The sequence below is a fragment of the Bufo bufo genome, chromosome 1 (assembly GCF_905171765.1).
Source record: "Bufo bufo chromosome 1, aBufBuf1.1, whole genome shotgun sequence".
Taxonomy (NCBI): Eukaryota; Metazoa; Chordata; class Amphibia; order Anura; family Bufonidae; genus Bufo; species Bufo bufo.
This window is the reverse complement of record NC_053389.1, coordinates 760,168,657-760,196,298: the sequence shown is the minus strand read 5'-3', so window position 1 is coordinate 760,196,298 and position 27,642 is coordinate 760,168,657. Positions and strand designations below refer to the sequence as shown.

The 27,642-nt window shown below is 45.7% G+C and overlaps 1 protein-coding gene across 5 annotated transcripts in view; it reads right to left on the bottom strand.

Annotated features, from left to right (window-relative positions):
• LOC120986196 (cytosolic purine 5'-nucleotidase-like) overlaps nucleotides 1-27,642 on the bottom strand; it is a 48,676-nt gene that overhangs the window by 8,795 nt on the left and 12,239 nt on the right. For 4 of the 5 annotated variants that reach the window (XM_040414605.1, XM_040414606.1, XM_040414607.1 and 1 more), the window contains exons 4-14: nucleotides 25,712-25,807; nucleotides 22,124-22,215; nucleotides 18,576-18,633; nucleotides 18,250-18,343; nucleotides 11,383-11,436; nucleotides 9,985-10,068; nucleotides 9,863-9,904; nucleotides 4,636-4,743; nucleotides 2,152-2,218; nucleotides 1,904-2,074; nucleotides 798-849 (exon numbers count right to left, since the gene is read on the bottom strand). In XM_040414605.1, coding sequence (XP_040270539.1) covers nucleotides 798-849; nucleotides 1,904-2,074; nucleotides 2,152-2,218; nucleotides 4,636-4,743; nucleotides 9,863-9,904; nucleotides 9,985-10,068; nucleotides 11,383-11,436; nucleotides 18,250-18,343; nucleotides 18,576-18,633; nucleotides 22,124-22,215; nucleotides 25,712-25,807 — 918 coding nt within the window. The remainder of the gene's footprint in view (nucleotides 1-797; nucleotides 850-1,903; nucleotides 2,075-2,151; nucleotides 2,219-4,635; nucleotides 4,744-9,862; nucleotides 9,905-9,984; nucleotides 10,069-11,382; nucleotides 11,437-18,249; nucleotides 18,344-18,575; nucleotides 18,634-22,123; nucleotides 22,216-25,711; nucleotides 25,808-27,642) is intronic. The other variant, XM_040414604.1, reaches the window with a different exon arrangement.

The following is a 27,642-nucleotide window of genomic DNA, read 5'->3' as shown; positions in this document are numbered from 1 at the left end:
TGGAGGAGAAGGCCTGGCTCAAAATCTTCATCCCTAAGGTGTTGGATGGGGTTGAGGTCAGGACTCTGTGCGGCCAGCCACGTTCTTCCACGCCCAACTCACCCTACCATGCCTTGTGCCAGCTGTAAAGTCAGGTGGAGGAGGGATAATGCTATGGGCTGTTGACCTTGGGCTCTTAATTCAAATAAAGGGAAGTATTAATGCTTCAGCAGACCAAGACGTTTTGGACAATTGTATGCTTTCAACTTTGCGGAAACTGTTTGAGGAAGGCCCTTTTATTTTCCAGCGTGACTGTCTGTGCCACAGTGCACAAAGCAAGGACCATAAAGACATGGTTGGGTGAGTTTGGTGGGAAGAACATGACTGGTCACATATATCCCTGACGTCAGCTGGAATGGATGAATTAGAACGGAGTTTGTGAGCCAGGCCTTCTCATGCAACATCCGTGTCCGACCCCACAAATGCTCTTCTGGATGAACAGGACAAAATTCTCACAGACGCCCTTCAAAATCTTGCTTCCCTGAAGAGTGGAAGCTATTTTAGCTGCAAAGGGGGGACAACTCCATATTTAATGTCTATGGATTTAGGCTGGAAGATCATAAAAGCTCCTGTAGGTGTGATGCCCATACTTCAATACTTCTGTCCATATAGAGTATTATCGGCTTCTTCACACTAGACCTGGAGTGCCGTCCTTATCTTATACGGTGTGATGAGCAGGCCATGCTATTTCACCTTTCTTAGATGTGAATTTTTGGACCTGCTGAAACATATTATTTACGCCTAGACTGAAGACTTACTCATGTAGCTGGCCAAGGATGACGTCCAGTCCCTTCAACTCATTGAAAAGATCTGAAAAATAAGATGACTATCACATATGTGAATTTCTAAATGTTTTATTATAATGCATGGTAGGTTTATGTCAGCTGGTCCTAACTGCAGGGGCCCAACTACTGTGATCCCTGGTGATTAGCCGGTTTTATTATTTTATAAGGGAACCCAGAAACTGATCATTTCCCCTTAAACACAGCACACATGAAGGTGCCGTTAGTAAACCCGGGTCCCCCAGACTGGGCAAACCCATCTACTGATTGTATGCTTGTTTTATAGGAATTAGGGCTCCATAAACTGCCCACCTGCTATACTTCCTACTGAACAAGCAGAGTTGCACTAAAAAGCATGTGGGACATAGGCAGCGACTCCAGAAGATTGTAGATCAGGTGGGCTCATTGGGGCAGAGTAAACAGTCTTAGGCTAAGTTCACACAAACGTGTGTGATCCGTGGCCGTATTGCGGGCCGCAAATCGCGGACCGCAATACACGGCCACAGTTCCGTGTGAATTCCGCATCACGGATGCGGACCCATTCACTTCAATGGGTCCGCTAATCCAGAATCGCGAAACGGCCGCACGGGACCCCTCGGAAGCACTACGGAGTGCCTCCGTGGGGTTACGTCCCGTACTTCTGTTCCGCAAAAAGATAGAACAAGTTCTATCTTTTAGCGGAACGGCCGGATCGCGGACCCATTAAAATGAATGGGTCCGCGATCCGATGCGGCTGACCTACGGCCGGCGATCGTGCATTGCGCCCCGCTATTTGCGGGCCGCAGCACAGGCACGGGTCACACACATTCGTGTGAACTCGGCCTTAAATGGAGATTGATCACATTGACTGTTGCTAGAGTATACATTTGTATCATCTTTGGATTGTCTCCCTTAATTTGACATCACCTGTTTGTTGGCTTCATATGCCTAAAACATTTTTTTATGCACACCATGCCCTGTTGTAGGCTGATAGCAGTAGGCAATCCGGGCAGGCTGGGAGTTGTAGTTTTGCAACAGCTGGAGGGCCGCAGGTTGGACATGCCACATTCTGTGAAAGCCTCTCTAGGCAGGTAGGTACTCACCGCTCTTCTCAGTCCAGACGTTGAGCTCTTTGGCCAGTTCAGGCACAACTAGAAACGTTCTCCATCCCTGCCTTTTTTTGGATTTCAAAATGTCTCCAAAGATGTGGTCCCCGATATACAGGATATCTTTTCCTTTTATCCCAAGTAGGTCACATACAATGTCTGAGGAGCCTGAAAAGCAGAACATTTTCCAATTAAGCCACCCCTGGGACTAACTTACTCACTGACATAGAGAAAGCATCACCTACCTCCTGAGTACACCGCGCAGTGCTGGTGGGGGCCTGTGTAAGTTCCAATTCGTAGCATCCCATTATCCTAAAAATTTAAATAGAAATCAGTGGCCGCCTTTCATCTACAATAGTACTGTAAAGCTTGCCACAGATGTACAGTCAGGTCCATAAATATTGGGACATCGACACAATTCTAACATTTTTGGCTCTATACACCACCACAATGGATTTGAAATGAAACGAACAAGACGTGCTTTAACTGCAGACTGTCAGCTTTAATTTTAGGGTATTTACATCCAAATCAGGTGAACGGTGTAGGAATTACAACAGTTTGCATATGTGCCTCCCACTTGTTAAGAAACCAAAAGTAATGGGACAGAATAATAATCATTAATCAAACTTTCACTTTTTAATACTTGGTTGCAAATCCTTTGCAGTCAATTACAGCCTGAAGTCTGGAACGCATAGACATCACCAGATGCTGGGTTTCATCCCTGGTGATGCTCTGCCAGGCCTCTACTGCAACTGTCTCCAGTTCCTGCTTGTTCTTGGCGCATTTTCCCTTCAGTTTTGTCTTCAGCAAGTGAAATGCATGCTCAATCGGATTCAGGTCAGGTGATTGACTCGGCCATTGCATATCATTCCACTTCTTTCCCTTAAAAAACTCTTTGGTTGCTTTTGCAGTATGCTTTGGGTCATTGTCCATCTGCACTGTGAAGCGCCGTCCAATGAGCTCTGAAGCATTTGGCTGAATATGAGCAGATAATATTGCCCGAAACACTTCAGAATTCATCCTGCTGCTTTTGTCAGCAGTCACATCATCAATAAATACAAGAGAACCAGTTCCATTGGCATCCATACATGCCCACGCCATGACACTACCACCACCATGCTTCACTGATGAGGTGGTATGCTTAGGATCATGAGCTCTTCCTTTCCTTCTCCATACTCTTCTCTTCCCATCACTCTGGTACAAGTTGATCTTGGTCTCATCTGTCCATAGGGTGTTGTTCCAGAACTGTGAAGGCTTTTTTAGATGTCGTTTGACAAATTCTAATCAGGCCTTCCTGTTTTTGAGGCTCACCAATGGTTTACATCTTGTGGTGAACCCTTTGTATTCACTCTGGTGAAGTCTTCTCTTCATTGTTGACTTTGACACACATACACCTACCTCCTGGAGAGTGTTCTTGATCCGGCCAATTGTTGTGAAGGGTGTTTTCTTCACCAGGGAAAGAATTCTTCGGTCATCCACCACAGTTGATTTCCGTGGTCTTCCGGGTCTTTTGGTGTTGCTGAGCTCACCGGTGCGTTCCTTCTTTTAAAGAATGTTCCAAACAGTTGTTTTGGCCGCTCCTAATGTTTCTGCTATCTCTCTGATGGGTTTGTTTTGTTTTTTCAGCCTAATGATGGCTTTCTTCACTGATAGTGACAGCTCTTTGGATCTCATCTTGAGAGTTGACAGCAACAGATTCCAAATGCAAATAGCACACTTGAAATGAACTCTGGACCTTTTATCTGCTCATTGTAATTGGGATAATGAGGGAATAACACACACCTGGCCATGGAACAGCTGAGAAGCCAATTTTCCCATTACTTTTGGTCCCTTAACAAGTGAGAGGCACATATGCAAACTGTTGTAATTCCTACACCGTTCACCTGATTTCGATGTAAATACCCTCAAATTAAAGCTGACAGTCTGCAGTTAAACCACACCTTGTCTGTTTCATTTCAAATCCATTGTGGTGGTGTATAGAGCCCAAAATGTTACAATTGTGTCAATGTCCCAATATTTATGGACCTGACTGTATTAATTATAGATATAATCCAACAGCCTCATAACAGGTCTCTTTACCTAAACTAGTGGAGGGGGGTCCATCAGACAGGACCCCTGCAATCTGCAGTATTGTAGGGGAATGGTGCTGATGAGTGTCTATCAAACCCTATCCACTCTGATCAATAGGGCTTCCTGGGAGAGAACACTCCCATTATGCATCTACATGCCATCCAGGTCACAATTGCACGGGTATGTAATTTTCTTGTTGCCCAATATATGCTCACATGTAAAAAAATAAATAAAAATCTGCAGCACTCACTGAGATTAGGAGAAAGTATTTACATCCTTGACAATGTGCTAATTACATCAATGCAAGTATGCAACTAAACTGACTACAACAATTCTCCCATTGTTTTCAGAAAACTTGCATTCTTCAAAATAGCCACAAGAGGGCAGCAGAGCTCAAACACTTTGTACAAAAGGCTACAGATCATGCCCTCCTCTGGACTGCAGCCCTAGTTCAAAAATGGAAAGGTGATCTACAAAATGTCTAAGTGTAGCCCCAGCCATTAACTATAGAACATGTCACCCGATATATGAGGCTTGTGATTTCATTTCTGTGTGATGAAGCAGTTATCCACGTTACTAACTAGGGTTAATACATATCCACCCCGATCTACATCCTCAGCATGAAAGTGCCTACACACAGATAAAACTGAAGCTTGTACCGTGTTGACTTGGCGAAGAACAGTCCCTTCTCCAAAGAAGAGCGGCTTCCTTGTGTCCACGACGATCAGATCAAAATAAGACCGCCATATCTTCTTCTTGGGGTCATACTAACCCGTAGGAAGCAGAGAAATAGAAAGATATCAGATGAAATGGTCATGTCTGTGAAAGAAATGACATCATTCTTGTGCTTAAAGAGCATCTGTCAGCAGTATGGACCCTATTAAAACAGACATAGTGTCTGGTGGGGTTGATGCTGCTGAGTAAAAATTACACCTTTCTTATGTCTTTCGGCGTGCTGAGCATCTACTTTTGCTGCCTAAGCCGCACCGATGCTGTACACATGTGCCGATCCTGTGCAGGTGCGACATCACAGAGAAAGGTGAGATTCCTGGCCCTGTCAATCAATGGAGAAGGGGGAATGGCATGAGAAACAGGACATTGAAAGATCTGGTACCCTGAGGACTCGACCCGCTCCTCGATGGACTATTAATATTCAATAACAGGGTCATAAAAAAAAGGGTATAATTGTACTCAGCAGGATCAACCCTACTATGCATTATGCCTGGTTTAAAAGGGTTGATGAAATATTTTGCGCTGTGTATAGAGAATATATTACATTCAATGTTGTGTGGCCCCAGTCAAGATGATAAGCTTCTGCCTTAAGTGTTATCATCACGTCTAACAAGGCGCCTGATCTTAGCACTGCAGACCCAAAGATGTCTTCCCTTTGCATCCCATGACCCTAGGTGCAGGTGATGAAACTGGATTGGCTGGTATCCATATACTTGCATGTGATGCAAATTTGCAGCGACGTGGAGGGGAGGTGTGGATGGTAGGAGTCATAGAGGCTACTGGTGGTAGTTGTACTGCACTACTACAGCTCCTGCCAGGCACCCATATAACCACCAACATCAACGCCACCCCCAAAGCCCCAGCTACAGGGAGTGTCCCGAGGGAAGAAAGGGTGCACCCGGGAAAATAGTCGGAGCCACTACCACTCCCATCCTCCGATCAGGCTACTCAGTTATATCTGTTTCTGGGTCACAACCAGTCTGCTGCACTTCCACAAGATGTGACACCCAGCTTTTCCAGCTCTAAATGCCCAAGTGTCCTCGTTCCACAATGTGTTCTTTATCCACGATGACCCATTTACGTATCAGGTGCTCCTGCTGGTTGTAAACAATGGATAACATGGGCATTAACCCACGTGTCAGATAAGTACAGCAGCTGGCGTTGTTCTATTCTCAAATCAGATGACCTACCACACCAACCATCCGGACCGCTGCCTGTATTTAAAGGGTCCAATAAATCAATTAGCCGTAACCTTCGTGGATGTGACCTTCAGTTCTGTGTATGAGACAATCCAATGAGGACAGGAATCCTCATACAAACAATGGAGTAATTGTAGCGGCATTATGTGGGATTGTGGCGGCTTTAGGGTAACCCTCCGCAGCTGCTGTTTCATCGTCCACATCACCGACGATCACACAATAGTAGTGCCCTTGTTTAATCTAATACACAGGAGCGCAGTCCCGCGGCCCGAACTGGATGTGGCCCAAGTCCCTGATGTCCCAGGCAATTATATCATTATAGAGTCAGGGACAAGGAGATCACTGGGATTTGGGATGTGCTCATTATTACAGTGAAAAGAACACTTCCCCTTTAATATTCAGCCACGCGAAAGACGTAGAATTACAGGAATTCCCGGGGAAGGTCACTTCTGCTTTCTGCAAACCCTGAATGGCAGGTCAATCCATAGTGTTATATGCCGTGACTCAAGGGGATAGATAAAGGGTCCAGGTGACCCCCTTTTCACTTTCAGGTTCTTCAGTTGTTTCCCCTATGTAGGACGACATGTTCTATTGTTGTCAGCGGCCTCATTAAAGCATGTCTAGGGAAAGCTTTGGGTTATGGGGGATTTCCTGCTCTCCTCTGAAGTAAGAATATAGCCGGGGTGGCTCCTAAATATAACCAGATGGAACACATACCTTCACCTGTTGTTCTGTTGTAGGCACCATGCTTGATCTATACTGGTCTTATTTGTTATGTCAGTTGTGTTCAAAATAATAGCAGTGTGTTTTAAAAAAAATGAATAAAGCTCAAAATCCTTCTAATAGCTTTTATTTTCATACACACAAATGCTTTGGGAACACTACACATTGTATTCAAATCAAAACATGAAGACAAATATATCAAATTTGTGTTGTTCCTCTAAAAATCTTTTTTTTTAAGTGAATATTAGACTGTTCAAAAAAATAGCAGTGTTTGTATTCTTCTTTACAAACTCAAACATTCACTATATAAACTGACAAATGTTTGAAGATTTTCCTTTCCTTTGAATCACTTCACTAATATTTAGTTGTATAACCTCTGTTTCTGAGAACTGCTGGACATCTGTGTTACATGGAGTCAACCACCTTCTGGCCCCTGTGAACAGGTATTCCAGCCCAGGATGATTGGACTTCATTCCACAGTTCTTCTCTATTTCTTGGTTTTGCCTCAGAAACTGCATTTTTTATGTCACCCCACAAGTTTTCTATTGGATTAAGATCTGGGGATTGGGCTGGCCGCTCCATAACGTCAATCCTGTTGGTCTGGAACCAAGATGTTGCACGTTTACTGGTGTGTTTGGGGTCGTTGTCTTGTTGGAACACCCATTTCAAAAGGGCATTTCCTCTTCAGCATAAGGCAGCATGACCTCTTCAAGTATTCTGATGTATTCAAACGGATCCATGATCCCTGGTATGCGATAAATAGGCCCAACACCGTAGTATTAGAAACATCCCCATATCATGATGCTTGCCCCACCATGCTTCACTGTCTTCACAGTGTACTGTGGCTTCAATTCAGTGTTCGGGGGTCGTCTGACAAACTGTCTCCGGCCACTAGACCACAAAATGTCTCTTTAGGCCGTCAATGTGCTCTTTGGCAAATTGTAACCTCTTCAGCACATGTCTTTTTCACCAGTGGGACTTTGCAGGGGTTTCTTGCAGATAGCTTGGCTTCACATAGGCGTCTTCTAATTGTAACAGTACTCACAGGTAACTTTACACCTTCTTTGATCTTCCTGGAGCTGATTGTTGGCTGAGTCCTTGCCATTTTGGCTATTCTTCTATCCATTCGAATGGTAGTTTTTCGCCTTCTTCCACATCTTTCAGGTTTTGGTTGCCATTTTAAAGCATTTGCGATCATTTTAGCTGAGCAGACTATCATTTTCTGCAGTTCTTTATATGTTTTCCCCTCTCCAATCAACTTTTTAATCAAGGTACGCTGTTCTTCTGAACAATGTCCGGAACAACCCATTCTACTCATAAATTCAGAGATAAATGCACTGTAACCAGCATGTATATTTGCTGCCTTCCTCCCTTTAATAAGGGCAATAATTGCCACCTGTTTTTCAAAGAATGAATGACCGCACTCATTGAATTCCACACTGCTATTATTTTGAACATGCCCCTTTCAATAAGTGATTTAATTACACAGAATCAGCAGCATGCATGTCATGACTGTTGGGTTTCTATCACTTTACTACACCTGCTAGTAAATTATTTGCCATGTAGAAATATAATTTCTACCAAAAACAGTGATTGATCAGGTTAGTGATGTCTGACTGCTATTATTTTGAACACAACTGTAGATATGAAGGAGCTTAGACTTTATCTCATGGGCGTATATTGTAGCAGACCAGCAAACCTAGGCCTTATGCACCCAGCATATATTGCTCCACCTGCCAGTGTATGTCCCCCTAGAAGCAATGCTTCTTGGGGTGAATAACTCCATCATATGACACCTGATGGGACATGCAGGGGTGCACCTAGCCTTTCTGCTGCCTGAGGTGAAAAACTAAATGGTGCACAACCCCTCCAGCCCTACTGTTTAAGGCATACTGTGATACAGTTGAATATAGAGAGATATTCCCACAGGCCTGCCACTGCCCCCACTTGTCTCTAGGTCTTGCCGCCTGAGGCAATCGCCTAACCTGGCCTCATTGGTGATGCACCCCTGGGGACATGACACCATTTATTTCGTATTCATATGGGACCTGACTATAAAGAAGAACTCTGACTTCCTCTATATCAGAGGCAAACTGAGATAGAGTCCCACAGAAGTGTATGGGCGATGTACTATGGCTCCATAAAACGTGTAGGTTGTATGGAGCCATGACATGCTCATGAGCCTTTAAAAGGGTTTTCCAAGATTTTAATACTGAGGACCTATCCTCAGTATATGTCATCAGTATCTGATCGGTGGGGGTCCGACACCCGGGACCCCCGCCGATCAGCTATTCCAGAAGGCAGCGGTGCTCGCAGTATAGTCACAGCCTTCTTGCTGCTTTCCCTAGGCCATGTGACGTCACGTTCATTGGTCATGTGGTCTGGGCGCAGCTCAGTCCCATAGAAGTGAATGAGCGTGATATCATGCACAGCAAGTATACTGTGTACGACGCTGTGCTCGGTCAGCACGGAGAAGGCCACGGCACTCACAGAAGCGCCGGTGCCTTCTCAAACAGCTGATTGGTGAGAGTCTCGGGTGTCGGACCCCCACCGATCAGATACTGATGACCTATCCTGAGGATAGGTCATCAGTATTAAAATCTGAGAAAACCCTTTTAAGGCTCCGTCAATAGCGGTCAGCCAAATGCCTGACTTATCTTAGAGAATTCCTATGCATGCCGTAATCTAACATACTAGAGATACAACTGAAAAGGATAGTGTGGGAGGAGCATGGTGGGGAGAGCACATTCAGCCTGTTGCTGTCAGCCAATCAGCACTACCGAACATATTTCAAGTGATGCTGATTGGCTGAGAACAGCTTACTGACATGACTGCTCCTGCCTCATGTCCGTTTCAGTAGGATGCAGGCATAGAAGTCATTCTCTAATAACAGCGAGTGCAGGAGCTATCTCGCCATTAGCTTAAATTGGATTGGTGGTATTTTATATATGGCATAAAGTATCGTCACCAAAGCCATTTTCTAGTGCATAGTGTATACCGCTACTGCTATATAATAGCTATATAACACCTTCTGATAGCACTAACAGATCTCAGACATCTAAGAAACATAGGTTAGTATTATAAATGACCAATCTGGCGATTTTCAGCATGCTTAGGGTACGTTCACACATGCGTAGTATGTTCCCCTCCCATTACAGCCTATCAGAGTTCACAACGCATTTGTGATGACTTCATGAGTTTTTCTTAGGTTTCAGAGCATTGACAAACTAACCTTGTCTTCGATTCCATCATCAAACAGGTAGGACATGATGGCCTGGAAGAAGGAGGCAGAAGGTGAGGACCTGTGATGATTACAGAGGAACGGCTGGCTCTTGGAGGGTTGGACATACTCACGTTGGTGTATTTGTAATCACTGTTTGTGGCCAAAAAAACCTTTCCCACCTCCCGTAAACGATTCAACAGCAAAGGGATTCTCTCCTAGAAAGATCACGGATTGCCATCATACGATGAAACAAAGTTCAGAAAACCCATTTCCACATACCTTGTTAGAGAATAGTTAATGGGAGGGGGGTGTCCTCCCATTCAGGACCCTCATCTATCAGCCAGAGCTACAAACATCATCTCCCACTCTGCACCCAAAACACCCATTCATTACTCAAATAGCCCATTGGGTTCTCCAGGGCTTTGACTCAATTCTAGCATTCAGACAACCAGTGGAAGGAAGATCGTTTCACCACTACTTACTATAATTTACATGAAGCTGAACATTTTTCACGCATCATCTCTGCATTCAGGAAAAGTCGTCGGGGTCATCCTGCGACCAGTTCCGGCAGAGAATGTCGGGAATGGGCCAGACACAAACCACAGAGTGCAGCGGTTACTGTCAGGCCAATTCTCTGCATATTTGCCAGGTAGTGGCCGGTTCTCTGCCGGACCCCTTTATAGTCAGTGCAGTCTGGCAGACAGGCGGCAGTATCTGGCAGTGCCAGATCTGGATCTATGTGAAACTAGCCTAGTCTAGGACAGGGATGCCCAACCTGCGGCCCTGTTGTAAAACTACAGCTCCCACAGTGCCCTGCTGTAGGCTGTCCAGGCATGCTGGGAGTTGTAGTTTTGCAACAGCTGGAGGGCCGCAGGTTGGGTATCCCTGGTCTAGTTCGTGGAATCAGCGGCATGGTGAAGTGGTAAGTAGTAATGAAACGATCTTTCTTCCACAGGTTGTCTGAAAGCTAGGATTTAGTCAAAGCCCTAAAGAACCTCTTTAATCGGGCACCATGTAATATTTTATTTCCCCTGTGGTGGCGCTGTAGGGAAATTGCGCACTTGCTATAATTCCCCACAGATTATAGCTGATCTCTATGGTTTCAGCAGACATATGGACAAACCCTTTAACCTATCTAGTGTGCAGTCATGTGCGTTTCGCATTTTGCGGAACTGAACGTCCTACCCGTATTAACACTGTCCTATGTTTGTCTGCAAAACGGACAAAAATAGGACATGTTCTATTTTTTTCTGGGACTGCGGAACGGACTATCTGCTCTCCGCATCGGCCACATTGACGCAAAAGAATGCAGATCGGATGCAGACAAAAAACACGGTCATGTGCATGACCCCTTATACTGCGGTCATAAACATGAGGTCTGATCTGCCCCATAATATATGAGCGCATAGACCTCCAACCTGGCGTGCTGGGGGCTGTTATTATGGTAATTTATTAAGTTAAGTGAAAATTAAAAAATGCAAATATAGAATTTATATTATACAACATGGCAATTAACGGGAAGAACTTACATCTCTGACAACATATTTATTCAGATCTTTCAGCGTCTTCTCCTTCAGAATACCCTATGGAGATATAGAACGGAGAACGCATGGAATTAGACGGTCATTGCTCTCTAATATTAATCACAATCCTAAAAATACATGTAAATGAAGTACAAAGTAAGTGAACCCCCTTCTTTTTTAAGAGTTTAATACACATGTTTTATAATATACCCTACTGGGCAGCATGGTGGCTCAGTGGTTATCTGACCTACATGGAGTTTCCTCCCGCACCCCAAAGACATATTCATAGGAAATCTGCTGTAGACTGTGGACAGTGAATGATGAAAATGCCTGTAAAGCGCTGTGGACAGTTCCCTCCAGTTCTTCAGATCCGGTTGTTAAAATTACAACTGGATCGGAGAACCGTGTTACCGGCTGAGTCCCGATCGGGTGCTCTGGCGGTGGCAGGGCAGCTGGAGATGTGTCGCTTCCATTGCTTTGTGCGCCGCTGATAGTTTAGCTCCTTAGTTGGGTGGTATGTGTGTGTAGTGTATATATGGTGTATTTATGTATGTGTACCATGTATATGGTGTATTTATGTGTGTTGCATATATATGGTGTATGGATATGTAAACATGTGTCGTGACGCCGCGCGTCCGCCGTTGAGTAGGGAGCCTGTTAAAAATTTTAATCCCACCCCCGGCTGCAGAATATGTCAGCGCTATATAAGTGAATAAAATAAATACAAATCTGGTTTGGATCCTCTGTCCTTTATGCAATAAAACCGCATCGTAATACCAGTGGCGTAACTAGAAATGACTGGGCCCCACAGAAAATTTTTGAATGGGGCCCCACTTCCCCCAGAACCTTCTTAGCGACCCCCTCCTCCTGTGCGCCCCGCACTCCTGTGGCTAGTAAAGATCGCTTTCTCAGACCAGGCCCAGCAGCCTCTCCGTCTGTTTCCTACAGTGTCCCTGTATCATGGGTGTCAAACATGCGGCCCGCAATGAATATCTTTGCGGCCCGGCAAAGATGCAGCATCGCAGACTGCTATGTATGAGCCGGGAGAGAGGAGGGGCTGGAGTCCGTAACTAGGGGCGGGGCCCGGTGCAGTCACTGTACTCTTACACCGGGCCCCGCCGCTCACCGCAGTATTTATAAACGTGAATCCTTATCCTGTTATTAAGTTGAACTAACGCTGCCCTCTCCCATGTTCCCATGTTCCCCTGTATCCCCATAGCACTTACTTAAGCTTCAATAGCAGGCAGAGCGGACGGCAGCAGTAACGTCACTCACTGACGTCGAGCGCCTGCTCCGCCCCCTTTATGAATGAAGCAGGCGGAGCAGACGCGCGACGTCAGTGAGTGACGTTACTGGTGCCGTCCGCCCTGCCTGCTATGGAAGCTTAAGTAAGTGCTGTGGGGATACAGGGGGATACAGGGGAACATGGGAGAGGGCAGCGTTAGTTCAACTTAATAACAGGATAAGGATTCACGTTTATAAATACTTCGGTGAGCAGAGGGCCGGTGTATTGGGGGACACTGTTATGAGGGGGATCTGTGGATGACATATAGCAGTGTCATCCACAGATCCCCCCCATAACAGTTCCATCCACAGATCCTCCCACCTCATAACAATGCCATCCACAGATATCCCACCCCATAGCAGTACCATCCACAGATATCCCACCCCATAACAGTTCCATCCACAGATCCCCCACCTCATAACAATGCCATCCACAGATCCCCCATAACAGCACCATCCACAGATCCCCCACCCCATAACAATGCCATCCACAGATCCCCCCACCCCATAACAATGCCATCCACAGATATCCCACCCCATAGCAGTACCATCCACAGATCCCCATAACAGTGCCATCCACAGATCCCCCATAACAGTGCCATCCACAGATCCCCCATAACAGTGCCATCCACAGATCCCCATAACAGTGCCATCCACAGATCCCCCATAACAGCGCCATCCACAGATCCCCCATAACAGTGCCATCCACAGATCCCCCATAACAGTGCCATCCACAGATCCCCCATAACAGTGCCATCCACAGATCCCCATAACAGTGCCATCCACAGATCCCCCATAACAGCACCATCCACAGATCCCCCATAACAGCGCCATCCACAGATCCCCCATAACAGTGCCATCCACAGATCCCCCATAACAGTGCCATCCACAGATCCCCCATAACAGTGCCATCCACAGATCCCCCATAACAGTGCCATCCACAGATCCCCCATAACAGTGCCATCCACAGATCCCCCATAACAGAGCCATCCACATATCCCCCATAACAGTGCCATCCACAGATCCCCCATAACAGTGCCATCCACAGATCCCCCATAACAGTGCCATCCACAGATCCCCCATAACAGTGCCATCCACAGATCCCCCATAACAGTGCCATCCACAGATCCCCCATAACAGTGCCATCCACAGATCCCCCATAACAGTGCCATCCACAGATCCCCCATAACAGTGCCATCCACAGGTCCCCCATAACAGTGCCATCCACAGATCCCCCATAATAGTGTCATGCACAGACCACCATTAATTCAAAGCCCACCAAAAGCACAACTTTTGGTTAAAAATATTTTTTTCTTATTTTCCTCCTCAAAAACCTAGGTGCGTCTTATAGTGAAGTTTAATATTTGTATATATATATATATATATATATATATATATATATATATATATATATAGGTCTCACTTGTGTTATTGGGCAACGGGATGTTGGGGGTCAGCAGTCATGAAACAACAATGTTGTTCTATGAAAATGTACGATTTTTTTTTTTTTTTTTGATGCGGCCCACATAAACTTAAATTTTGTTTTTTTGGCCCATGTTAGCCTTTGAGTTTGACAGTCTCCCTGTATATAATGTCACTGTCTGATACTGTTGAAGGGGCCCTGACAATAAAATCTTTCAGTCTTCCTCGTGCGTGGGCCTCTTCTGAGTCTAGGCCCCAAAGCAGCCGCTTCCCCTATATCTACGCCCCTACCAGCAAAGTGAAGGAGATTAGACAAATCTCATGTATATTTAGCTTTTTTCTTCCACGCGGAAATTGACCTGCCATGCGGATTTAGAAATCCACAGCATGTCAATTGTTTGTGTCATTTTTTTGTGCAAATTTCACACTTTACAATGCAGGGGTGAGATCTACGGCACATCTGCATCAAATCCGCACATGCGGTTTTTGGTGCAGTTTTGGTACGGACACTACAGAAAACTGCACCAAATTCTGCAGTAGTTCATGAGTAGTGTGGCAGGTAAGGCTACTTTCACACTAGCGTGATCCGGCAGGGATCAGCAAAAACGCTTCTGTTACTGATAATACAACCATCTGCATCCTTTCTGAACAGATCCGGTTGTATTATCTTTAACATAGCAAAGACGGATCCATCATGAACTCCATTGAAAGTCAATGGGGGACGGATCCGTTTTCTATTGTGGCAGATTGTGTCATAGAAAACGGATCCGTCCCCATTGACTTGCATTGTGGGTCATGACGGTTCCGTTCCGCATCCCAGGACAGGAAGAAAACTGCAGTTTGGGAACGCAACCAAAAGGAACGGAATGCATTTTGGATCATTCCGTTCTGTTCAGTTACGTTTTGTCCCCTTTGACAATGAATGGAGACTAAACGGAAGCGTTTTTTTCCTGTATTGAGACCCTATGACGGATCTCAATATCGGAAAATAGAAACGCTAGTGTAAAAGTAGCCTAAGAAGTCCTACTGCCCAATGTTCTGAAATACACAGTCCGGACTGCTGTGCTTCTCGAACATAATGGAAGGGACTGGTGCACATGTACGGCCGTCCTGACAATGTATTTCAGCACAGCTCTTAGTGCTCACAGCGGGAGAATCGGGCAGTAAGAAAATAAAAAATAGTGATCTGGGCTCCTTAGGCCTCATGCACACGACAAAACGGGGTTCCGTTGTTCCGTGATCCGTTTCCGTTTTTTTTTCCGTGTGTCTTTCTTGATTTTTGGAGGATCACCAGACATGAAAAGTGAAAAAAAAATCTAAGTCAAGTTTGCCTTCAAAATGATAGGAAAAAAAAACGGACACGGATCACAGACGCGGATGACAATCTTGTGTGCCTCCGTGTTTTTTCACAGACCCATTGACTTGAATGGGTCCGCGAACTGTTGTCCGTGAAAAAAATAGGACCGGTCATATTTTTTTCACGGACTGGAAACACGGATCACGGACGCGGATGACAAACGGTGCAATTTCCGAGTTTTCAACGGACCCATTGAAAGTCAATGGGTCCGCAGAAAATCACAGAAAACGGAACAACGGACACGGAACCCAACAACGGTCGTGTGCATGAGGCCTTATCTGCAGGGCTAGTCATGTATTACTGCTGGTGACAGATTCCCTTTAATTTTCAAAATTTCTGTAATATACTTAAATGGAGTCTGTCACTACATGTAGCGATGCCGTGCCCACAATGGGCTTCACAGTGCACATGCCCGCTTGGCGGTGCACTGTGCACGCGCGGGATATCGGCCGGTCCTGTGGATGACGTAAGGGACTTTTAGGGCGGGCCAAGGAAGAGGCTGGGGAGGAGTAATGTAAAAGGAAGGCAGAGCAGCCTGGGCTCCTACACACCGAACGCTGCCCCTGGGCACTTGCGAGCCCTCATTTGCATATGGATTAAACTGCGTTTTTCAGAAGAAAGTCAGAAGAAAATTACAAAGGTACCATTTGAATCATGGATAGGTGTGCTAGAGAGCAACGTCATATTTTGGTGACAGACTCCCTTTAATATTTATCCAACATAAAAAAAAAATCATCAGACCTAACCCTAAGGGCTCATGCACACGAACGTATTTTCTTTCCGCTTCCGTTCCGTTTTTTTTGCAGACCGTATGCGGAACCATTCACTTCAAAGGGGCTGTAGAAAATACAGAAGTTACTCCGTGTGCATTCCGTTCCGCAAAAAAGTAGTGCATGTCCTATTATTGTCCGCAAATCACGGTCCAAGGCCCAATTCAAGTCAATGGGTCCGCAAAAAATACGGAACGCACACGGAACACATCCGTATGTCATCCGTATTTAATCTGTATTTTGCGGATCCATACTGTAGAAATGCTATGCCCAGCCCATATTGCTCATGTGTTTGGTGATTAATAAGTTACTGTTTCTGTTTACAATCCGCAAAAAACGGATCAAATATGGAAACTATACGGATATGTTTTGTGCGATAACGGAACGGAAGAGGACTTAAATCAGAGGGAAAAAAACTCAGATACAGAACGGATCAGTGAAAAACGGACCGCAAAACAATGGTCGTGTGCATGAGCCCTAAAAGTATCTTCACACAGTTGTATTAGCACGCGTAAAACTATCATGCATTTTCCATGTTTTATTTAGTTTTCTGTTTGAAGCTTTTTTTTTGTGTGTGTGTGAATTTTGATACTATTTTAAGTGGGTTTTTTTTCCAATGGGATTTTCCACACAGGGTCTGCTCCAAGAATGAACGTTGCTCCATATGAACTACAGTGTGGATTTTCCATTGAAAACAATGGGAGGCGGACTGAGAACGGATTCTGTGAGTATTTTTACACAGAAAATGCACGTGGAAAATCAACATGGCCTAAGGGTATGACCACTTGGGGTAAATATCCACAAAAAGTCTGTGGTGAAACCTGCAAGGTTTACATGTGGACTTGTGGATTTCGCAGATTTGCTGTGGGTTTTACCTCATGCATTACCGAGGATGAAATCCGCACTGGAAATCAGCATAAATTCTCACGCTGCGGATTTAGGCCGCACGTGGGAAATCTGCTGCGCCGTACAGTACCAGAAAAGTGGATGACATTTTAAGAAATGTCATCCACCCGCTGTGGAAAATAAAATCTGCAGCACAAATTGACAGATTTGGCAGATTTCCAGCGCAGATTTCACCCGTTGCAATGCAGAGCAAATCCGTGAAAAATTCACATGTAACATATTTGGATTTTGCAGTGGATTTGTTGCAGATTTTGGCCATACCCTTAAAATCTGCTCTACAGGTCCACTTTCATGCTGCTTTTTTCGCAGCGCGAAAATCCACTTTGCTAGTACTGTAAAATGCTTCATATTTGCTGCAAATCTGCAGCGTATCCATCCTGTGTGAACCTACTCCAATAGCTACACAAATGATATGACTAAAGACACAGGGGGAGATTTATCAAAACTGCTGCAAAGGAAAATTGGCCTAGTTGCTCCTAACAACCAATCAGATTCTACCTTTCATTTTTCTGAGCTTCTTTGGAATATGAAAGTTGGAATCTGATTGGTTGCTAGGGGCATCTAGGCCAGTTTTGCTTTGTGCCAGTGTTGATAAATCTGCCCCATAGCCTATAATGATGGCAGGGAGTCCTACACACTGAGCCACCTGCCCAGGAAACAAAACTGGGGGCTGTGTAGTGTGGACCCTTTGTACATGATGGTTTAACCCTTTATGGACATCTTGTTTTCACGCGCCACCACGAGTGCTAGCCATATTATAATATTTTTAGCTTGTGTCTGAGGTGTATTGTATCCGAGAGCATGTCTGGTATCCCCAAATACCACTATGGGTACAGAAGTGGTCCTGGCATAGACCCTGGTCTCCAGGATGGGGAAGGATAACGAAATTTTTTAAAAGAGAACAGCTTTTCTCCCAATAAATATGACAGAGGGTCGCTTGTTCTCTGTCTGGAGAAGATCTGATGACTCTAGTACTACGTGAGGCCCGTTCGGGGAACTTGACCCATTGAATGTTGCCACCACCGCACAGCAAGGCGTGGAGTAGTCAGTGGACGCTCTTATCTAGTCCTCCTGACGTGTCGCTGACAGTCATGTCAATGAGATAATATCATCCCACCCCTCCCATGATCTCACCAAGTCATGCATGTAGTCCATCGCGTCTCTCACGTCCTGAAACATACTTTTGAAGGACATAAACAGATTGCCATGGCGGTATCCGGTGTCGTAGCTACAAGGGAATTCAGATACAGAGTGACTGACATTTTATAACATATCATATTCAGGGGTGGCTGGCGAGACTTGTGCAAAGGTGGGGTAGACTACCAGGCCACCCTGACGCTTTGTCCAGGTCTGGTATTCAGACTCTTCACAGGGTTGAGGAGATGGAAGAAAAGGAGGCAGACTGATGACAAGAAAGCCCGATGAACCCCAATATACAGCATGAAATGGATGATACTTACTTAACGTATCGTGAGCAGTCAGTGAAAAAATCCACCAGACAGGCATATAGGTAGGTCTCTGTGGAGAGACAGCACAGAACATGAGCACCTACCCTCTGCATATGGGTGAACTGTCCCATTCATCTGAAAGGGACCAGTAGAAATCCAGGAGCTTGCCGCCAAAACAACCCCATTCACATGAATGGAACTGATTTAGGCCTCATGCACACGACCGTTGTGTGCATCCGCGGCCGTTGTTCCGTTTTCCGGTTTTTTCGCGGACCCATTGACTTTCAATGGGTCCGTGGAAAAATCGGAAAATGCACCGTTTGGCTTCCGCGTCCGTGATCCGTTTTTCCAGTCCGTGAAAAAAATATGACCTGTCCTATTTTCTTCACGGACAACGGTTCACGGACCCATTCAAGTCAATGGGTCCATGAAAAATCACGGATGCACACAAGATAGTCATCCGCGTCCGTGATCCGTGTCCGTTTTTCCTATAATTTTCAATGCTAACTTGACTTAGTTTTTTTTTTCACTTTTCATGTCCGCGGATCCTCCAAAAATCAAGGAAGACCCACGGACGAAAAAACGGACACGGATCACGGAACAACGGAAACCGTTTTTGCGGACCGCAAAAAAAACGTCCGTGTGCATGAGGCCTAACACGTAAGAAATCTGCCACGTGTGAACATACGCTAGTCGTGGTCTTCTAGGAATAGTAGTTGTATTAGGTAGGTACTGTGGTACGTTAGGCCTGCAAGAGGAAATTCATTTGAAGGTCTGTCCTCTAGAATTGTATGTACACAGTAAGGTCCTATAAGGACTAACAGTAATAAATAGTATTATATATTATAATATGAATTATATAGCATTAAACCCCTAGTAGTCCATGTGGGCACATTTCCGAATTACAGCCACAAATCCCACATGCTGCACTATTCTTCCCGTTAAACTGACGGACACCATGATGAACACCTGACGGACCCATCTGGCGCCACTTGTGTTACAGAACAAATCCAGCAGTCCAGGACTGTGCTCACAGCCTAGCGCAAAAATGCATCCATATTATAGCGATCTGTGATTATCCTTAGGGCATATGCACTCGGTGCGTATCACGTGGAGATTTTCTGCGCAGATTGTCTCAAATCCTATCTACATGTTGCGGAAATTTTCCGCAAGAAAATTGACCCACAGTGCGGATTTTGAAATCCACAGAAAGTCAACTGTTTGTGCAGATTTTCGGTACGGATTTCACCCTTAGCAATGCAAATGGTAAGATATGAGGCAAATCCGCACCAAACTCGTGTGGTTTGTGGGGCGGATTTGGTGTGGAAACACAGTGGGGTCAGGTAAGTAGATTCAGTGTGAAGGGTGCAGGCATATGGGGGACAGTTTTAGTCTCAGATAACCGCTTTAAGGGATAATAAATAGGGGTGAACAAATCGAGCTGCGCTCCAAACTTCGGTTCAATACTGTACAGAGATTCGTCTCCACACAGTATTCAAATGGGCTCCGACGAGGGAAATTCGTTATCACCAAATTCTAGCGAGACTTCGGTGAATAACTTCGGCATTCGATTTTTGAAAACTATTTTAAAACAGGAATCTGAAGTCGGCTTCGGATCCAAGTTTTAAAATAGCTTTCAAGTTGAGAAATCAAATCTCAAAGGAATTCACCGAAGTCCCAGGAGAATTGGGTGATAACGAATTTCCCTCGTAGGAGCCCATTTGAATACTGTGTGGAGACGAATCTCTGTACAGTATTGAAACGAAGTTTTGAGCGAAGCTCGATTTGTTCATCCCTATTTATTATCCCTTAAAGGGGCTATCTGAGACTAAAAATGTCCCCCGTATGCCTGCATCCTTCACACTGAATCTACTTACCTGGCTCCCCGCTCCGGTTCCCTCACCTCCGCTGCTCCTTCTCCCCATGCACGGATGAAAACATTCTGTGTCGGGGGGAACAGCCAATGGCAGACAGGTACGGGGACAAGCCTCCCTAGCATCGCGGGTGCCATTGGCTGCTCCCCCCTGACACCGGATGTTTTCATCTGCGCACGGGGAGAAGCAGCAGTGGCGGTGCGGGGACCAGGAGCGGCACAGGGAGCGGGGAGCCAGGTAAGTATATTCAGTGTGAGGGGCCCGGGCATATGGGGGACATTTTTTAGTCTCAGATAACCCCTTTAATAAATCAGTTTTTTTTTTTTTTTTTGGTTGAAGTCTTACCTCTAATGGTTGTTTTCTTGTAAGACAGGTTCAAATTCACTTTGACAGGGCCAGGTGTCCTGACTCTGTCGATAAAAGTGCAGGGGGTGTGGCAGTTGCAGAGAGAGCAGAGCCTCTAGGTGTAATGGTAACGCCCCCATTGCTCCTAGAAGCTCATTGGCATATAACAAAACATAATTTTTCTCAGCAATGCGGCCACATATGAACATGGGACCAACACAGATGCCTTCAGCTGCCAAGCGCACATGTAACAGGTCGGCCAGTGTCACAGGTACAAATCTGCTGACAGATGCTCTTTAAGGTCTCTTTCACACTGCCGTTTAGGAGTCCCAGCAGGCTGTTCTGGCATCTGGCCGAATCTCGGCATCTCTGCTGGACCACATAATAGTCAATGGTGGTGACGGTCATTCTGGTAACATCTGGCAATGCCGGATCTAATAAAAGGAGTGTGAAACTAGCCTAAGATGCTGTTACTTCCTGCCTGACCACGGGTTTACTGTACTGTACTCATACGATGCTGTGCGTACATTAATGTAGTCTCACGGTCAGGCAAGAGTTCACAGCGTCATAATCATTACGACACTGAGTTCGGGTGAGAGGAGCAGTATTCAGTCCAGGAAATATGGCCGTCACATGGAGCGTGTTTCCCAGACCGAACACGCTAGTGTAAAACTGGCCTTAGTAGCAGCTAGTAGGTCGGGGGTCAGCAACCTCCGGCACTCCAGGTGTTCTAAAACTACAATTCCCAGAATGCTCCATTCACTTTTATAGGAGTTGTATGAACAGCCGTGCATGTTTGCATGCTGGGAGTTGTAGTTTGACAGCAGCTGGAGTGCCAAAGCTTGCTGATCCCTGTAGTAGGAGAAGTAGAAGCAGATTTCCCATTCTTTTTGAATCCACTCCTGGATTTTTACTCTCAAACAACTGCAATTAAGGCCTCATGCACACGAACGTATTTTGTTTCCGTGTCCGTTAAGTTTTTTTTGCGGATAGGATTTGGACCCATTCATTTCAATGGGTCCGCAAAAAATGCGGACAGCTCACCGTGTTCTATCCGCATTCGTATGTCCGTTCCGTAGCCCCGCAAATAAAATAGAACATGTCCTATTCTTGTCCGTTTTAGACATTGTTACAATGGATCCGCAAAAAAAAACGGATGGCATACGGATGTCATCCGTTTCTTTTGCGGATCTGCAATTTGCGGGCCGTAAAACACATACGGTCGTGTGCATGTAGCCTAAAACTGCACCAAATCCTGATTGTGTGATTATAGTAGTAGTAGTAGTGATAGGAGTTGTAGTCATTTGCAGTAGCTTGTGTAGTGAGGAACACTCAACTCGCCTGACAAGTTGAACAGCGTGTTGAGGATGTGATATCTCTTGGTGTCGTCTCTCTGGATGAATTTATTGGGGTATTTAATCCAGACTTCCGCCCTAAAAAATAAACATGAAGGAGAAGGAGCAGTTTGTAGATATTTTTGGATTGTAGCATGCATTAACAGATCATAACTGCATGAAATAATGGAACGATGCAGGTGTTCATGCAATACATCTTGTTAAGGGCTCGTTCACACGGCCGTGTAAAGCCCGTGCCCCTATTGCGGAACGCATTTGCGGATCAGCAATACACGGGTCCCATTCCGTGGCCATTCCGCATCAAGGATGTGGAACCATTCATTTCAATGGGTCCGCAAATCCGGAGATGCGGAACGGAACACTACGGAGTGCTTTCTGAGGTTCCGTTCATGCTTCCGCACCGCAAAAAGATCTCTATCTTTTTGCGGAACGGAGGGATCGCGGACCCATTCAAGTGAATGGGGCCGTGATCCCTATGCGGCTGCCACACGGCAGGTGCCCGTGCTTAGCGGACCGCAATTTGTGGTCCACAGCACGGGCACGGGCTTCACACAGTCGTGTGAACAAGCCCTAAAGGGAATCTGTCACCTCCAAATTTAGTTTTAAAGTATGCATACCGCCATACCACCCAAAACATAACCTTACCTTTCATGGAAAATTCCGGTCCATTAATCCATAAAAAAGCTACTTTTAATTTTTATGCAAACAAGGTTTTCGGTGCGTCGTGGGCTGGCGGTTCTGTTTGGTGCACCCGGCATCCCCCGGCGTAATCACTACTGGCTCGGAAACTGTGAAACGTACGAGAGTAAAGCCTCATTCACACGTCAGTGTTCCACGTACATGTGCTGTTCGTGTTCTCCAAGGACAGCACAGGTCCCCATTCATTTTAATGTGTATATTCACACATCCGTGTTTTATCACGGTCTGTGGTTTTAGCACTGATGCATGCTCTATTTGTTTGTGTTTCACGGATCATTAGGAAGATATGCTTTAAAAATTAATTTTCAGCTGCACAGTGTCCGCGAAACACGGATGACACACGGACAGCAAAAACAGACTCACGGATCCTTTACAGACGTCTTCACAGAGGCATCAGTGGCTACCTTTTCACGGATTTGAGCAAGGACAAGGACGTGTGCATGATGCTTAAGAGGCCTAGCTGTGTTAACGATGGTGCACCAAACGGAGCAGCCCCACCCACAGTGCACCAAAAACCGTATTTGCATAACAAAGAAGCATTTGCTAGTATTGGAGGATGGGATTTTAACAAGAAAAATATGACTATGGCTCAGGGCACCTACCCTACATGGCGGTATTCTTACTGTGAAACCGATTTTGGAGGTGACAGACTAATTACAGTATTTGACTGTAGAAATCATATGTTTAGGGCTCATGCACACAAACGTATTTTCTTTCCATGTCCGTTCGTTTTTTTTTTTTTGCAGACCTTATGCAGAACCATTCGTTTCAATGGTTCCCCAAAAAAGACGGAAGTTACTCCGTGTGCATTCTGTTTCCGTATGTCTGTATTTCCGTTCTGCAAAAAAATAGAACATGTCCTATTATTGTCCGCATTACGGACAAGGATAGGACTGGTCTATTAGGGGGCCAGCTGTTCTGTAAAATACGGGATGCACACGGATGTCATCCGTGTTTTGTGGACAGCAAAATAAATATGGTCGTGTATAGGAGCCCTAGGATGACAAGTCAGGAGATCATGTGTGAATAGTGCCCTGCAGCACTGCAGTCTTGAAGAAAACAGGGGCAACATGTGAACGGTGTTTGAGTGGGTTCCTGCCATTTCCATGGGTACTAGCAAGTGGGTTCCTCTGGAGAGGGAAGCCATGCACAGGTCCACATCACTTAAAGAAGCACCCAGACAATTATGCGTTTGGACATATAACTCAGCAGCCGTATAATCGCAGTCTACGGTAATTAGTTACATCCAGATATTTTGAAAGCTCACATCATGGACAGCTGCTATAGCTAGGGGTAGGGTGAGACCGGCCCACTAGAGAACCAGAGCATCCTCCGCTGGGCCCAAGCTCTGGCAATAATGGACCCCTAGTAAAACAGGGGTTGTCTAACTTCAGCAAGTGGCATTTATCCTGTAGAGAAAGTTAATACAAGGCACTTACTAATGTATTGTGATTGTCCATATTGCCTCCTTTGCTGGCTGGATTCATTTTTCCATCACATTATACACTGCTCGTTTCCATGGTTATGACCACCCTGCAATCCAGCAGCAGTGGTCGTGCTTGCACACTGTAGGAAAATGTGCCGGCCTCTCCGGTGGCTAAGACCGCGGGACACACGTAGGCTGGTGCTTTTTCCTATACTGTGCAAGCACAATCACCACTGCTGGATTGCAGGGTGGGCGTAACCATGGAAACGAGCAGTGTATAATGTGATAGAAAAATGAATCCAGCCAGCAACGGAGGCAATATGGACAATCACAATACATTAGTAAGTGCCTTGTATTAACTTTCTCTACATGATAAATGCTATTTGCTGAAGTGAGAGGACCCCTTTAAAGTCCTAAATACACAGAACTTGGGCCCTCACAATCATCTCCTCTGGTGGGCCCAAGGAACTTCAGTCCGTCACTGGACAGGGGCGTAGACAGATCTCATAGGGCCCCATAGCGAAACTTAGTATGGGCCCCCCTGCCCCACCCAGTTGCCCAGTACGTATGCATCAAACACTCCCTGGCAGTGTGGAAAGCAAAGCATGATGCTCCAGATTTCTGCCAAATTACCATTTTTATTTAAAAAAAATAATAATAAAAAAAAAATGAGCAGAAAAGATTTTAATAAAAAAAAATTAAATTGTAATAAAAAAAAAGAGCCGCCCTCTGCCTCACCCACTTTATCTGACTGTCGGAAAAAGCATAACGGGTGCTGCATAAAAATGGCGCTCGTTCTGAACACCATATTTCTCACCAGACAACAGGTGCACATACGCTGACAAATCTCCCCCGTCCGCGTCTTCTGCTTCATTATAAAACTCTCTGGCCTTCAGCTCTCGCACTGTAGCGGGTTATGGCGCCCTCCATACCCCCAGCAGCCTCCCAAAAAATCCTGGACATTTTTGGCAATTTATAAATTTTTCTAAATGTATAAATTTTTTAGGTCCCAGAAAGAGGACATGTCTGCTAAGAAGAGGACGTATGGTCACCCGCAGCAACTACATGGTATTTATGGCGTCCGGGACTCTAGGAACAGAAGATCAATCGCCAGTGATATTTTAGGAGAGGCTCATCACTAATTAGGAAGTTATTTGCTAAGTGATAAAGAAGCGAGTTAATGAGCCGTGGTGTCAGAACTGCTCCCAGCAAGGAGCAGAGGATCAACAGGAGACTCGGAGGAATTCTGGCCCCCGGACAATGGATTTATGAATAGAAATATTAAACCCACAGGGATCTTCTGTAAGAATTTAGCATCATGACAGAACCCCGCAACCACGTCGCTCTGGATCCAGACCCTATTTCCGTCCTGTAGATGAGCCGGAGCATGAAGCGGGCGCAGTCACGATGGCCGAGCGCTGTGTTTTTCGCCGGCCTCTGTTCACTCACCCTTTCAAGAAGCGGAAGCCATGAGTACACATCAGCACATTGCCGTTGGAGTCCACTTTCAGCAAGTTTCCGTAGAGGCTGTCAAATACTAGACCCCTGACAAAGACACAAAGCGCAATTACTAAAGTAAACATATGCAGATGTAGCAGAGCGGAGTTTGTCGACGTGCGCAAGTTGTCGTCTGTGGTTTTCCATACATCTGTAAGCGTACGAAAGAAACGGACAGTTCAGCTCTGCTACATCTGAAATCATGCAACTTGGAAAATAAAAAAGAGCAAAATAGTGCGTCATCATCGCTGCATGTTAGAGAATCGCATGTGGAGAAAAGTGGTGTGCGCGGCAGGATAACCTTATCAGTCGGTAGCAGCTCATGCTGACCTAATGCGGAAATGTGCGCTCTGATGTCACAAGGCAGTGAGGGATTCCTCTTCTTACAATCCTATTCTCTATGGCAAGACTTGTGGTAAAGGGGTTCTCCGGAAATGATTTAAAATGGCCGCCAGCAACCTTCCCTGGAATATGTGCAGGACTAGTTGCCACCGCTCGCTGAGCTGCCTAGGGGGATGAGGGAGCGTCACTAGACACCACACCGCTCTACAATAGATGGTAACAGTGGCTTAACTAGAACTGACTGGGCCCCACAGCAAATTTTTGAACAGGACCCCCCTTGGTCCCCTTAAAGGGGTTGTCTCACTACAGCAAATGGCATTTATTATGTAGAGAAAGGCAAGGCACTTACTAATGTATTGTGATCGTCCATATTGCTTCCATTGCTGGCTGGATAAATTTTTCCATCACATTATATTATAGAACTACAACTCCCACCATGCCCTGCTGTAGGCTGTCCGGGCGTAGTTTTTCAACAGCTGGAGGGTCGTAGGTTGAGCATTCCTGCATTATATAGTGCTCGTTTCCATGGTTACGACCATAGTGTGCTTGCACACTATAGGAAAAAGCACTAGCCTATGTGCCTTGTCACAGTCCCGGCCACCAGAGAGGATGACGCTTTTTACTGTTGTGTGCAAGCACGGCCCCCACTGATGGATTGCAGGGTGGTCGTAACCATGGAAACAAGCAGTATATAATGTACTACAAAAATGAATCAAGCCAGCAAAGGAAGCAATATGGACAATCACAATATATTAGTAAATGGCTTGTATTAACTTCCTCTACATGATAAATGCTGAAGTGCGACAACCCCTTTAATGCAGACCTCTGACTGGACCAAGAAAACAAAACAAAAATCTTCTTCTCCTGCAGGCGACTCCGCTCTTCTAGGCACGCACTACACTGTGACCTGACATCGCACATTATCAAGTTATAGTGCGCTCCTGCGCACACTACGACCCATTCTAAAGCTGTGCTCTGCCAGGACTTAGTCCAGCGCAGCCGCCCGGGGGAGAAGACGACGGAAGTGGTGTGTAATACGAGTGCTAGGACTAGGAGCACTATACTCACCGCTCATAGGTGTGCTGTCCGCATTTTGTGCGGTCCCTTTGAAGTGAATGGGTCCTCATCCGATCCGCAAAAAAATCAGATCGGATGAGGAGTGAAAATACATTTGTGTGCATGAGCCCTTAATGAAAGAAACATTTGCCATATTAAAGGGGTTATCAAACCTCTAAAATGTCTCCCCATACGCCCGGGCCCCTCACAGAGATTGTACTTAGCTGGTTCCCCGTCACCTGCATGGCTTCTGATGCCTGCACAGCCGGTGCAGAATCTCCCCGTCGCGCGGATGAAAATATCCGGTGATGGGGGAGGGGGGCTGCCATGGGGACTGTGACGCTAGGGAGGCTCGTTCCCGTTACGGCCTGCTATTGGCTGCCCCACACCCAACGCCAGATGTTTTCATCCGCATGACGGGAGATGCAGCTGTGGCCGTGCGGGCGTCACAAGCGACACGGGTGCCGGGTGCCAGGTAACTACAA